General features: G+C 54.3%; 1 protein-coding gene across 3 annotated transcripts; it reads right to left on the bottom strand.

The window, feature by feature from the left end:
• Positions 1-2556: 2556 nt before the first annotated feature.
• On the bottom strand, positions 2557-10905 carry LOC128348991 (uncharacterized protein KIAA1522-like). 3 transcript variants are annotated; one of them, XR_008318472.1, is made up of 6 exons: positions 10537-10905; positions 7974-8657; positions 7231-7356; positions 5418-6922; positions 3870-5098; positions 2557-3086 (listed from the first exon to the last, which is right to left on the bottom strand). XR_008318472.1 is itself a non-coding variant. In XM_053304810.1 (5 exons), exons 1-4 carry the CDS (start codon positions 10541-10543, stop codon positions 5421-5423), a joined length of 2316 nt encoding a protein of 771 aa, XP_053160785.1. In that variant the 5' UTR covers positions 10544-10905; the 3' UTR covers positions 3596-5098; positions 5418-5420. The 3 variants fall into 3 exon arrangements, 2 of the variants coding, with proteins under 2 accessions (XP_053160785.1, XP_053160784.1); XM_053304810.1 differs by lacking the exon at positions 2557-3086 and having other exon boundaries at positions 3596-5098; positions 5418-6919; XM_053304809.1 differs by lacking the exon at positions 2557-3086 and having other exon boundaries at positions 3597-5098.
• Between the last annotated feature and the right edge of the window lie 1107 nt (positions 10906-12012).

Genomic DNA, 12012 nt, shown 5'->3' with positions numbered 1-12012 from the left:
TTATTATCATCTTATGTTCATCTTGATTGTGGTCACTGTTGATGTTGGCTGATGGCAAAAAACCCAAAACCATCAGAATAGCAATGAACTGGCTGCCAACACAACATATTGATTGATAACTGTGCAGGGGGGGAATTGGGTCTGTGTGTGTGTGTGTGTGTGTGGTGCAGGCTCAGTCTGTCTCTTCCTGTTGTGTGTCTGTCTGTCTGTCTGTGTGAATGGATGCCTAGCACTGTCTCTGTGTGTGGATGCTTTCTCTGTGTAGTGTGCTGTGTGTCTGTCTACATGTTTTTTTCCTCCCCCCTCCAACTCCCTTCCACCAATGCCTCCCTCCATCCCTCCCCTCTCATCCTCCCCCCTTCCTCTTCACCACCCTCCATCCTCCCTCCCTTCCAGCCCACCACCACCTCACCTGCCCCCAACCCGGTCTGGCAGATGATGAGAATCTGGTCTCTCCCACCGAAGCATACACGTGAGCACGTGTGTGCATAAATATGTGGCTGACCAACTCTGAGCTGGACCCTCCCCCCCTTCAATCCCCTCTACATCCCTCTCCCCCTCCCCTTTCCTCCCCCCTGCCTCCCTGCCTCCCTGCCTCCCTCCCCCCTCCTAGCTAGCAGCGCACACATACACAGTACACACACACAAAACACCTGTGGTGGCAAACACCACCAGCACACATGCACTCACACTGGTGCCACCACCTCTGCCTTGGGCCTCTGTGTCCTTGAGCAAATATGTGGTGGTGGACCAGAGAAGCATTTCTTTCCAGCAAGGCAAAAGGCATGCACTCACTGCACACACACACACACACACACACACACACAGACACACACACACGAAGAAGAGGTGAAAAGACGAGAAGAGGCAACTTCTAGAACCAGCAGCAGCAGGTGAGTGTCTTGTAATTGTGTTGCTTCCCAAGGCCACTGCCCATGCTCAATGCTCAGTCTGCTGAAACTAAAGAACTAGCTACTATCATCCTTCCTCACACGCAGCTCAGCACAGCTCAACTGCACAGCACTGACTAACTAGACACTACAGCTGGTGGTAGAAAAAACAGAAGTCTAGATTCTAGAAGATGTCCTGTTGGATTTTAAACTTTCAAATCTGTGCTAGGATTGCCTCGCCTCCTCCTCCTCCTCCTGCCTGTAATTGTGCCCTCTCCTCTTGCAGTTGCACCGTCGTGATGGGTTGGTGATGTGCGTGCGCCGTCTACTTAGCTCTCTCCTCCTCATGTTGGCTGGGCTTGCCAGGCACTGGCTGGCAGCAGCTGTTGGCTGTGTGTTAGGCTCAGGCTGTGGCGCGCGTGACTGGACTGGGAATGTTAGTGTAGTGGCAACACTGGTTGTGGTGGTCGCAGTAGTAGCTGTTGTTGTTGCTGGGCTGGTGGCTGCTGGCCTGTGCTGACTCTGCGCACTTGGTCTGGTCTGGTAATTTGGATGCAGATGTAGGGTGTGTGTGCATCATCCATGGGGAGCAGCAGAGCAGAGCAGAGCAGGTTGGCTGGCTTCTGTCTGTCGGGCCTAGTCAGTGGCAGGCACTGAGTGAGGCGGTGGTTTCTTTGGGCATCACATCACCCATCATGCAGAGCGGCAGGTCTGCTGCTCTGCTGCTCCGCCTCCTGCTTCTTCTCTGTATGTGTGCTCTTGTGCTTAGTGTGCTGCTCCACTGCTGTACTGGCAGGCAGCACAGCAGTGGCCTTTTTGTTAGATCAGAGAGTGGGTGTTGTCTCTCTGAGTGTCCTCCTCTTACTTGCTTGGATAGGAGTGGTGGTAGTAGGTAGGCATTAAGATGGACTGACTAGGTGTTACATGTTAGGGCGCCCAGAGAGAGGGGCAAAAAAGACGGGGTGGCAATTGTTGGGTTGCTCCTAGTATTATTGGTGAATTTTTGAAGAAAAAAAATATTTCCCATTGGCTAGAATGGGGGCTTGGGGCTGCCCCAGACCCACCTCTGTGGGGTGGCAGCACCCCCATAGTGGGTCCGGGGCCATGGCAAAAATGGCCTCAGTCCCTCCCAGCAATCCCCGGAGAGATAGGAGTGATGGTTCTGTTGTTTCTGAGGTGTTCTGAGTGAGTGTGGATTCTGTGATAGCAAATGAGAGTGGATTCATGGTGTCTCGTTGGAAATCTCATTAGCTATCATAGAATCTACACTCAGAATACCTCAGAAAAACAGCATATTATCTACCAAAAAGTAATGAATGATTGCTTCAAGGCAAACTGAGGGCGGGGGGGGGGAGATAAAGGAAAGCAGTGGAGTAAAGTAATCTGTAATTAAATACAGTTTTTCTCTGGTCAATTGAATTTAAGAATAAGACAAAGACTACCACAAATGTATCAAGAACTTGGTTTAGAAGCCAATCCAATTAGTTGGCTAGTTAATCACTGATGGCCTCAACCTTAGGGACGGGTGCTAACTGTGCTAACCAATGAAACCTATTGTGGACTGAAAAGGTGAGCTCCATCCAGAGGCCAGGACCCTGGCAGCTGCAGAGCAACATGGCTTGTCCCCAGCCCCCCAAAGACACAGAGACATAGTTTGGGTGAAAGGGGCCACAACTTTATTCACCAATAACCCATAATAACCCATAATAACAGTGTGACCAGCCTAATTCTAACTCAAACCCCCAACGCAGAACGGAGTAGGCGAAAAAACCCCCAACAGTGGCCAATGCGTTGAGAGCCAAAAATTCCTACTCGGCCCCAGAAGGGCGACCAGTCACTAGACCCGCTCTGCTCCAGGGAAGGGAGGGAGGGGGATGCTCGGCCCAAACGGAAGAGCTGGGGCAGGGAAATAATAATAAGAGACAGACCAGCCCGCCTGCCCAAATCGTTTGCCCCCAAGTGAACCACAATGCCATCAGGCCCAGGGAACCTAGCTCAATCATCCCAAATGGCAGGGAGCATCTGGCTCCATAACATGCCCCTCCTACCCAACCAAGAAACTGAAGCACGCTTTCCAAAACCCAACTGGGTGCCCCAATGGCACTCAATGTTATGAGCTGGCCCTCTTGAAGGCCCCAAAGACCGACGAATGGCCGCAAACCAGGACCTGAACAGGAGCCGCCGATCCGCCAGCACCTGCCAAGAAAACAAAAGGTCAGAGTGGGCACCGCCACCTTCCATTCAGCACACGTAGCGCCACACCACCGAGGACTTCCATCGCCCTATCCTTTGAACGACGTCCTCTCTCACCCCCATGCGAGCAGCCGTGGTGGCAGCCCCAATCCGAAAGGGGTGCAGTGTAAGTCCCTCCAAGGGAACCCCGGCCAAGGTCAAGGCCCTTTGTGTAACTGCCAGGAACTGATACTGGGTGAGGGGTTTGCCTTGTCCTCGTGCACAAAAAGGCAGCCCTCCGGAAAGGGCCCGAGATCCAGGTAACGCCGCAAGGCTTGCGTTTCGCGGCTTCATGCTCCTTACATGACTCTCCCTCCTTATGCTTGACTGCCGGTTCCCGAAATAAAAGGCTAAATATAGCCACATATTCGCCCTTGAGGATCTTCTCCCGGGTAGCCGGGAGCAGATGGTCACCCAAGGGCAGCCCCATAGCACCATGGGGGGAAGGCAAAATTCCCATGGGGTAAAACCCAGAGGTCCCCCCTGCACCTGAGATTGCTGTTGGCAAAGTTACAGAGCCACCCCCTCCAGGGGCCAAAGCCGGCCTGTCACCCAGCCACACCTGCTCTGCCGCCCCTTGGAGCCCTGCAGTGATCACCGGAAAACCCAACGGAGGACCCATGCCCCAAGGCTGTGTGTAAGGTGCCCCAAATGGGGCAGGTCCCCATCCACCCATGGCAGGCATCGGCCAGGGTCCAGAGGGCCACTGGCCGGTGCCGCCGGGTGGCGTCGGTGCAATAGGCTCACCCGGGGATGGAGGCAAAGATGGATCCACAGGGGGTTGATCCAATGGCAGCGGGGATTCCGGAACCGCAGGAGAAAGCATCGCAGGAACAGGAACGCCAGGCACTGGCAACACAGGATCAGCCGGCTCTGCAGGCAGCACTGGGCCGGGCGGGCCCTCGCCCTTTTCAAGAGCTCCTAACCTGTCAGAGAGAGATTTTCATAACTGTGTTCTAGCAGCACCACGCGTGTGTCGAGGAACTTTCTTTGGCGCTCCAGACGGGCCAGCCCCCTTGCTTCCAACAGAATGGAAGCCTTGGACTTCTCCAGAGCTTCCATTCTGTTGATCAGGCCACTAATTAGAACCATCTCCTCATCATCCTCATCAGAGGAAGAAGGTGGAGGTGCAGGCCGCTTGGCCCCTTGATAGGCTGACCACCGGTTTTCTCCTTGGCTTTCCTAGGCATGTGGGCGAATTGCAGGGGCCCCGAATAACCAACCCCCAATGCCACCAAAAACAACCCCGAAAACCCCACGGGCAAAAGAACATGGGCAAAAGAACACGCCCAGAGAGCCACTCACTGCCCTCCTGAGAGACCCCCACTCCGACCCCCCAAAGAAGCCAACGGAAGAGAAGAGGGACACGAAAAATGCCAGTAACCCCAAGGCCAACCAACACCCCCACCCAACCACAGGGAGCTGCGGGGCCCCAAATAAGTGCCACCAATCAGAGCAACCACCAGTCCCGCCCAGTTAGGCTGCCCAATACGCCCCAGGCCAGGAAGGCCCAACCCGGACAAACCAAGGGCCCCAAGCCCCGAAGATGCTGCCCCAGGGCTGATGCCGCCGCACTCCAGCCGCAGGCCGATGCCCCCTCAGGCCGCTAAAATGACCGCCGATGTCCGGGGAAGCCGCCGCTCGGCAGGTCGATGCTACCCACCAAAATACACCACTCTTCCGATCCTCGGGCACACCCCGCCCCCCGCCCTCTCCAGTTCAGGCCAAGAAAAAGTTCTATGGAAGAGCTCCTTTCTCCACGGATGCTCAGCCCGAACTGAAGAGCTGGGGGGGGGGAATCCAGCAAGGGCCAAAGCCCCGCCCCCTAAACGGGCCAATCAGGTGCCTTTGGGGCCTCCTGCGGAGCGTGGCTGGGACAAACTCCCTCCCCTCCGCAGGAGGCAAAGGGGAGGGGCATTCTGTGTAGCTTGCTTCTCTTTCTTGGGGGCAGCTTGTCTGGCTCTTCGCAAAAGGACCTAAGCAAAATACAAAAGAAAGAAATATTCTGATCAATGAAGATGGAGAACTCTAGCCTTAACCTCTATACCTCAACCCAATCTGTACTAATGTTAAACCATATCATTTAAAAATTATCAACACCAGAAGATAACACGTAAAATGTTAAGATTTACCGATTTTAAAAATGAAGTTATATAACTTGCGATCATATGGGAGGGGGGAAGCTGTAATATACAGGGTGAAGACGGGCCCATCAGAGTTCTCCCCACCAGGCCGTCTCCAGTGACCGGGGAGTCCTGCTGCTTAGGAGGACACCCAGCGAGAGACGAGACTTGCCTCTCAGTGGCGCCAGGGGTAGCCATACTGAAGGGAGATGTTCATTTCCTCCTCCCGCTCCACGAAATACTGCCTCCGGCCGGCTGATGTCCACTGAGCCGCCTCCTCCCTCGCTCTTTGAGCCCGCCGCCGCATCAGCTCCTGGACGGGCCGTTGCTCCTCCGTAATGGGCTGGGAGACTTCCAGGTGGGCCGGGGGCATCCTCCAAGGGATGAACGTGTCCCCCTTAAACTCCTGCTCTGCTGTCGTGCTCTGGGGACCAGGTGGAAGGACCGGATACTCCGTGGAGGCTTGGTGGGCAGGGAGGACGGGTCGGTGGGTTGGTGTGGGACCCCAAGGCTGTGGCTGTGGTTGAGGGGCCGGCGGGGGCTGGCCAAAGGTCCTCCCAGCAAGACTGTGCATCCGCAAGGTATTTGCCTGCGCAAGGGAGGAGGGCCTGAGCATGAAGGGACGGGATCCCGGCGGCCTCCACACTGGCATTGATTGTGGGTGGGCCAGGGAGCTAGGGGGGAGGTTGGCCATCGGCATGGCTGCTGGCCTGGCCATGGAGCTGGGCGGTGCCTTCCCTGCTGGTCTGCTTGGCAGGGCTGCCAAAGGCCTTGGTGGTGGCTCAGCTGTGCTTCCCGATGGTGGCCTTCCCATGGACATCGCTGGTGTTTTTTTGGGCACGCTCTGCCCAGGATGTCCCTCTGCACTCTTGGATTTTGCCGGGGGGCCCAGGGCATGGAACACCTGCACGGAGTCCCGCATCATTCTGGCCAGGCTGCTCCTCGGAGTCGGGGGCACAGCCTGGGCGGATCCACTGGACTCTGCCCCCACTTTCTGCCTCTTGGTGTCCCCAGCTTCGGCTTCAGGTGGTAGCAGCCATGCTTTCCCCCTTCCTGGCAGGACCTGAGGCATTTTCAGCAGCTTCTGGCCTGGCATGATTCCTGTTGGTTTGGTGGGCTGATGGGGTTGGACGGCCAGCTCCAGATGGCAAGTGGGGATCTTCTGTGCGGTTCTCCCTTCCTTCTGGTCCAGGGGTGCTTTGGCCGTCTCTCCTGATCTCGCCTCCCCCTCAGCCTTTGGGCTTCCCCGTGGCACCTTGGGTGCTGGCACGCTCTCTGCCCCTGCTGCCCTTGCCCTCTTTCCATTGTTCTCTGCAGGGAGTTTCCTGCCCACCAACTCCCCATATGAGCGGTCCTTGGCATTTTTGGGCGCCAAGGAGATGGGCGGCAAAAAGTCAAAGAGCTGCACCCTTGGCTTGGTACATTGGGTGCCCTTGTCTCCTGGGGCTACCAGGTGGGAAGCCATTCCCTTGGCGAGCACTTTGGTTGGCTCTGGTGGAGGAGGCGGGAAGAGGAATTCCGGAAGCAACTGCTGCTTGGGAACAAGAAGCTTCTTCCGATTTGGAGGGCACTTAGGGCGCAGCTGAATCTCCCCAGTGGGCGGGGCTGTTCCTCTCTTGGCCATTCCTCGGCCCTGCAGCTGGGGAGGAGATGGTGGGTGGCGCTCCTGGGTCCCTGCTAGAAAGGAAGAAGAGAAGTCAGTTGTTTGGGGAAAGACGGAGCAAGTCTGTAACTTCCAGGCAAGTTCTAATCATGAAAACATTTCGATGGAGAAGAGTTGCAAAGGAATGGGGTCCCAAAGGCCGGATCTGGGCTCATTCTTTGTGGGCAGCTTTCCCCCATCCCAAGGCACAGATGCTGAGGGAGTGGCAGTCCCCCCAACCCACATCAGACCTCCACTGTTCAACTCTCTTAGCACAAGGTTCTCGAAGGGCTGGTGGGGCCAGTCACGGGACTGTCCTTCCCCCACAATGGTGCACACCCACCTCTGTGTGGTCCCAACTCTGGGATCTTCATTCTTGGGGCAGCACTGGTGCTGAAGCCTTCTGCTTTATGAGTTGCATGCTCCTTGATTTGGATGGCCAGTGTCTGCTCAGTGGCAGGAATCAAGACTGAAAGAGAAGGACGGAGGATGAACAGGGGATAGGTCAGGATCAGATCCAGAGCCAGACCTGCCGTGTGGTAAGGGGAGGTGGTGGATTTCAGTCCTGAGGGAGGGCGAGGGAAGGTGGCAGGGCTGACTCCTTAGGGGGCTCGAGCAGTCACGGATGGGTGGGCTAAGGGGTGAGGGCAGCAGGAATTCTCATCCGAAGACAGCTTTCAAACATTGCACATCAGGGCAGACATTGAGTCATCCAGTGATCAGCTCTTGCACATTTCCCAAAACTCTGGCTGTGTTTCAGAATGCATGCTCTGTTCCTATGGCCAGGCCTGGAAAGGTGTCCCCCCTGTGTGGAGTGGGAGCAGATGGCGTACTCTAGAAATGCAGCCCCATGGCTACAGGGATGAGGGGCAGTGGTGAGAGAGCTGTCTATGGGGAGAATTGTTGGCCCTCTTGGCAAAGAGCTGAGAAATGCTTCTTGATCTTCTTCCTCCCTGGAGAAGATCAGGGCTCCGAAGAATATATTTTGAAGACCACGGCCTCAAGAGAAGGATTGCGCCAGACCCATGGGAAGGACACAGGGAGCCCTAGGCGGGAGGACGCCCCTTTCCCAACATCAGCACACACCTCTGGATGCACGGCGAATGTCTGTTGGCTTGCCGCTCCTGGGCTGATCCGGTGGGGCTGGGCAGAACCCCCCAGCGGCAGCGGTGGTGCTGCTGCCTTCTGATTGCAGCCGGTGGGCCAGCAGGACCAGATTCCTCTTGCGCGCCGGGTCCGCCCTGGCCGGCTGGGCCAGAGATGTTCTTGCAGCAGGAGAGATGGGGGCAAGCTGGGCCATAGATGTTGTTTCAGCAGGAGGGATGGGGGCAAGCGTGGCATGTCTGTAGCCAGGAGCCTCCCTCACCCTATGCAAGAGTGGTGGGAACTCTTCCGGCTCTGGAGGTCGCAGCTGGCCAATGGATGGATGGCCAAACAATTGGGCCATGGGACCCGCAGTGGGATGGCTGGGGGCCAGCTGCCCAAAGAAGGGTCCGGGGAGATGGTAGGGGGATGCCGCCAGCGAGCCAGGCCACTGGTGCTCCCGCTGCAGCTTCCGCAGATCTCCCTCTGCTGGGTGGCTGTGGTCCCTGCTGTCCCTCCCTTCGATGGACTGAAGGGAGAGGTCAGAGACAGAGGACCACATGGAGGTGGAACCAATGGTCGCCGTCGGTGTCTCAAGGAAGCTGCTGGGCGAACCGCCTCCTTCCCCAGCCGAGCTCGCGCTCGTACAGGCAGAGCCAGCAGACGGCCTCTTTTCAGTCGACTCATCTGTAAGAAAAAGGAAGGGGGCACCTTGATTTCTGTCATTCCTACAACAGCCCTGCAAAGGAGGCCCAACTTATGCCTTGCTGATGGGAAGGGAAGAGGCAACTACCCAATTGCCCCGAGGCCTCCCTCTGAACCCATGGCTTCAGTCACTTGGAAGGAGGCACCCACCTCCCTGCTGGGATGCTCTGAGTATTGTACCACTCTTCAGGTGAGGAAGCCCAACAACCCTGATGTGGAGAACTAGCGGCACTCATGCCCCGCTCCACCTCTTAGTCCTGGAGGACTTCCAGAGGGGCTCCTGCATCTCATTGAGTTTGAGCAGGCCAGATTAGATGGCTGATGTGCATGCAGCTGCCACAGTCAGGGCACTTGTCTCTCCCCTGCTATGGTCTGCAACAGCAAAGAGTCAGTCTCCAAGGTCTGGGGTTCCCCCAACTGCTCAACATTGGCCCTCCTGTAGATGTAGGACTACAGCTCCCATCATCCCTGGCTGTTGGCCGCTGTGGCTGGCTGGGGATTATGGGAGTTGTAGTCCAAAAAGAGCTGGGGAGCCAAAGCTGAGCAGGCCTGCTTAAGCGAAGATGCTAAGAACTTTGCCTGGGACCTGGGGGATGCAGAGCACAGAGAAATCTGCTCCCCTCTGAGCACTCTTGGTTCCAGGAGGCCAGAGAATGTTGTGGTTCGAATCGGATTCCAGAGTGAGAGGCAGTTAGCCTGAGCTGAAGGGGCAGCCCTGGGAGGAAAGAGGCCCTCCCAGGGGAACCGGGGAGGAAATTAAGCAGAACCAGTGAAAGAACCCCTTTGCACCCATTCTGCCTATGGAAAGCCTCTCCCAAGCAGGAGTCGATTCTTTTGGATACTCAGCACAGTCCTGGACACTAGTTCAAACACACCCCTATTACATTCCCCTTCATTAGGATTCTGATTAGGACTGACAAGAAACGTAATTCATTCACTAATGACTCTGAATAATTTTCATCTTCCTTTTTCAACCCTGATGTCCTTTCTGTCCTGCATGAATTATTGCATCATGAATTAACCCTTACCCCAGTTTCTCCCCCACCCCACCTTTCTGATTCTAGTTCTAGGTCCACTTTCTCCATTAAGCCTTTGAGATTCACCCCTTCTGTGCCCTTCATATGTCACATAAGCACCATGGCAGATGTTTTCCTGTGGGGCCATTGCAAGAAGCTCTTTGAAAAGCCTGCAGTCACTCACGCAGGGACTGATTTTGTGGGTCTTTTCAGCAGAAAGAGCCCCCTCCCTGTTAGAGTTAGAGGGCACTCCGCTCCTCTTTCTGACTGGAAATGGAGTACTTCAAACAGGCCTTGCTGTAGCCTCCCTCTCAATGACCATTGCCTCCCTCGAACAGGGATTCCCAGATGTTGTTGACCACAACACCCAGAATCCCTAGCCGAAAGCCATTGCAGCTGGGGATGCTGGGAGTTGCAGTGAACAACATCTGGGCATCCCTGTGAGATGAAACACTGCCCCCTACCTCCTCTGTTATGCATGGTCACCCCTACTGGCAAAATTTAGATTGTTGACTTCCTTGTCTCGTGCCTGTAAGACTTTGGAAGGGGCCATCGATGATTCCAGATAACAATGAACTATATAAGAAGGCTGGGGAAAGGGGATAACCTCTTTGGACAGAAGGTAGAACAAACTGGAATGGGAAGGTGTGGTATAAAGTCAGATAAAGGAAAGCAAGGGAAATGTGACCCAAGAGCAGACACAGGGCACAATCCATCCAAATGAATTGCCACCGGGTCCCTCCTTTATTCTACCAAGAAAACCACATGGCTTTGTGGTCTCCAGGAATTGACACCAACTCACAACCTTCCCTTTCTTTTTCCTCCTGGATGGCACCATTTCCTACCTGCCATGATGACTGTCAACGTCTAAAGAAGTCCACTGGACAACTAAAACAACAACAACGACAAGAAGATGATCTCTCTGGTGAGAGCAGACCAGGCAATCTCTCCAGTGACAGGAGCCTGCTGTCCGTACTCCTTAACCGCTGGAAAGTCGGTTAGGGAGTGGGCAACTGAAGCACGATGATGCGTCATTGTTTATCGCGGTCCCTATGGCGACCTGCAGCTGGTGGGGTGGGGGCCAGAAGAATGTCGGAAGCGGATCGTGATGATGCAAGATGATGTCATGGCCATCTTCACACAGGCTCTCTACCGATATCAAACCATCGATCAAACCATCCATCTTCTTCACTTAGACGTTCAGAAGGGGAGACCAGACCCAAGTTCCGCCAAGTCCATTTCAAGTCTGTTTGGCCATTGGAAGTCTCTTTGGGGGTTGAATGGAAGTCCAGCCATGCTCTCAGCTTTCCTCTTTGGCATCAATCAATCAATCAATCAATCAATTATATTTGTACCCCACCCCTCCAGTACACTTCTGCTTGGGGTGGCTCAGGTTAGTAAAATAGATATAATCTAAAGTAAAAGATTAATAAAACTGAAGAAGTGAAAAGACCCAAACCACATTTAAAATGACAAATTTTAAAAGTTTCACATTAAAAGTTATTAATAAACAGCTAAAAACTAAAAAATTAAAGGACCAACCAGATTATAAGCAGCAGATAAGACATTAAAAAGCATCTTTAAAAAGATATGTTATTGTGGTGGTTGTTTTTAAAACACTGAGGGAGTGAGCATGGCAAAGATCTTCCAGGAGGGCATTCCAAACCAAGGGGCTACAACCGAGAAGACAACTGAGAAGACCGAGAAGACCCTGTCTCTAGTCCCCCCCAACTGGATTGCTTTTAGGTGGGTCAAACACTCATGAAGCCACTTGCGCCCAAGAGATTCTACAGGTAGATCTAACTGTATAATGATGTTGTCATCCACCCCAAATGACCCCAATCTGATAGGGACATCGGAAGCTGTCTTGTACTGAGTCAGACCACTGATCCATCTCATTGAGTATCATCTACGCTGACTGGCAGCATCTTTCCAAGGTTCCAAATGCTGGTGAGAGAATCTGTATAGGTGCATCCATCTGACCCATTTCTCACTTCCCATCTGACCACTCCCCTCTTCTCCTACCTAGCTTTTGGAGTTCACACAACCCTGGTTCGGGAGTGCACCTGGCTCTCTTACCTTGGCTGGGTGCTCCACCTACACAGGTGGGGATCATGTGACCTAGCTTACTCTCTCAAACAGAAGTCGTTGACTGCCGTAGTCACTTTAGCCAGAAAATACCCCACTTCTGTCTGCGCTGCTTCCTTTGTTGATTCCCTTCTGATCTTGGCAGTGTGAAACTGAAGGACTGTACCACTTAGGGTTACCATATTCAAGCTTCCCAAATCCGGGTGGCCTGATTTGCAGATTATGCAGATTAC

The sequence above is a fragment of the Hemicordylus capensis genome, chromosome 3 (assembly GCF_027244095.1).
Source record: "Hemicordylus capensis ecotype Gifberg chromosome 3, rHemCap1.1.pri, whole genome shotgun sequence".
Lineage (NCBI taxonomy): Eukaryota > Metazoa > Chordata > Lepidosauria > Squamata > Cordylidae > Hemicordylus > Hemicordylus capensis.
Note: the sequence above shows the minus strand (reverse complement) of the source record. Positions and strands in the feature narration are given on the sequence as shown.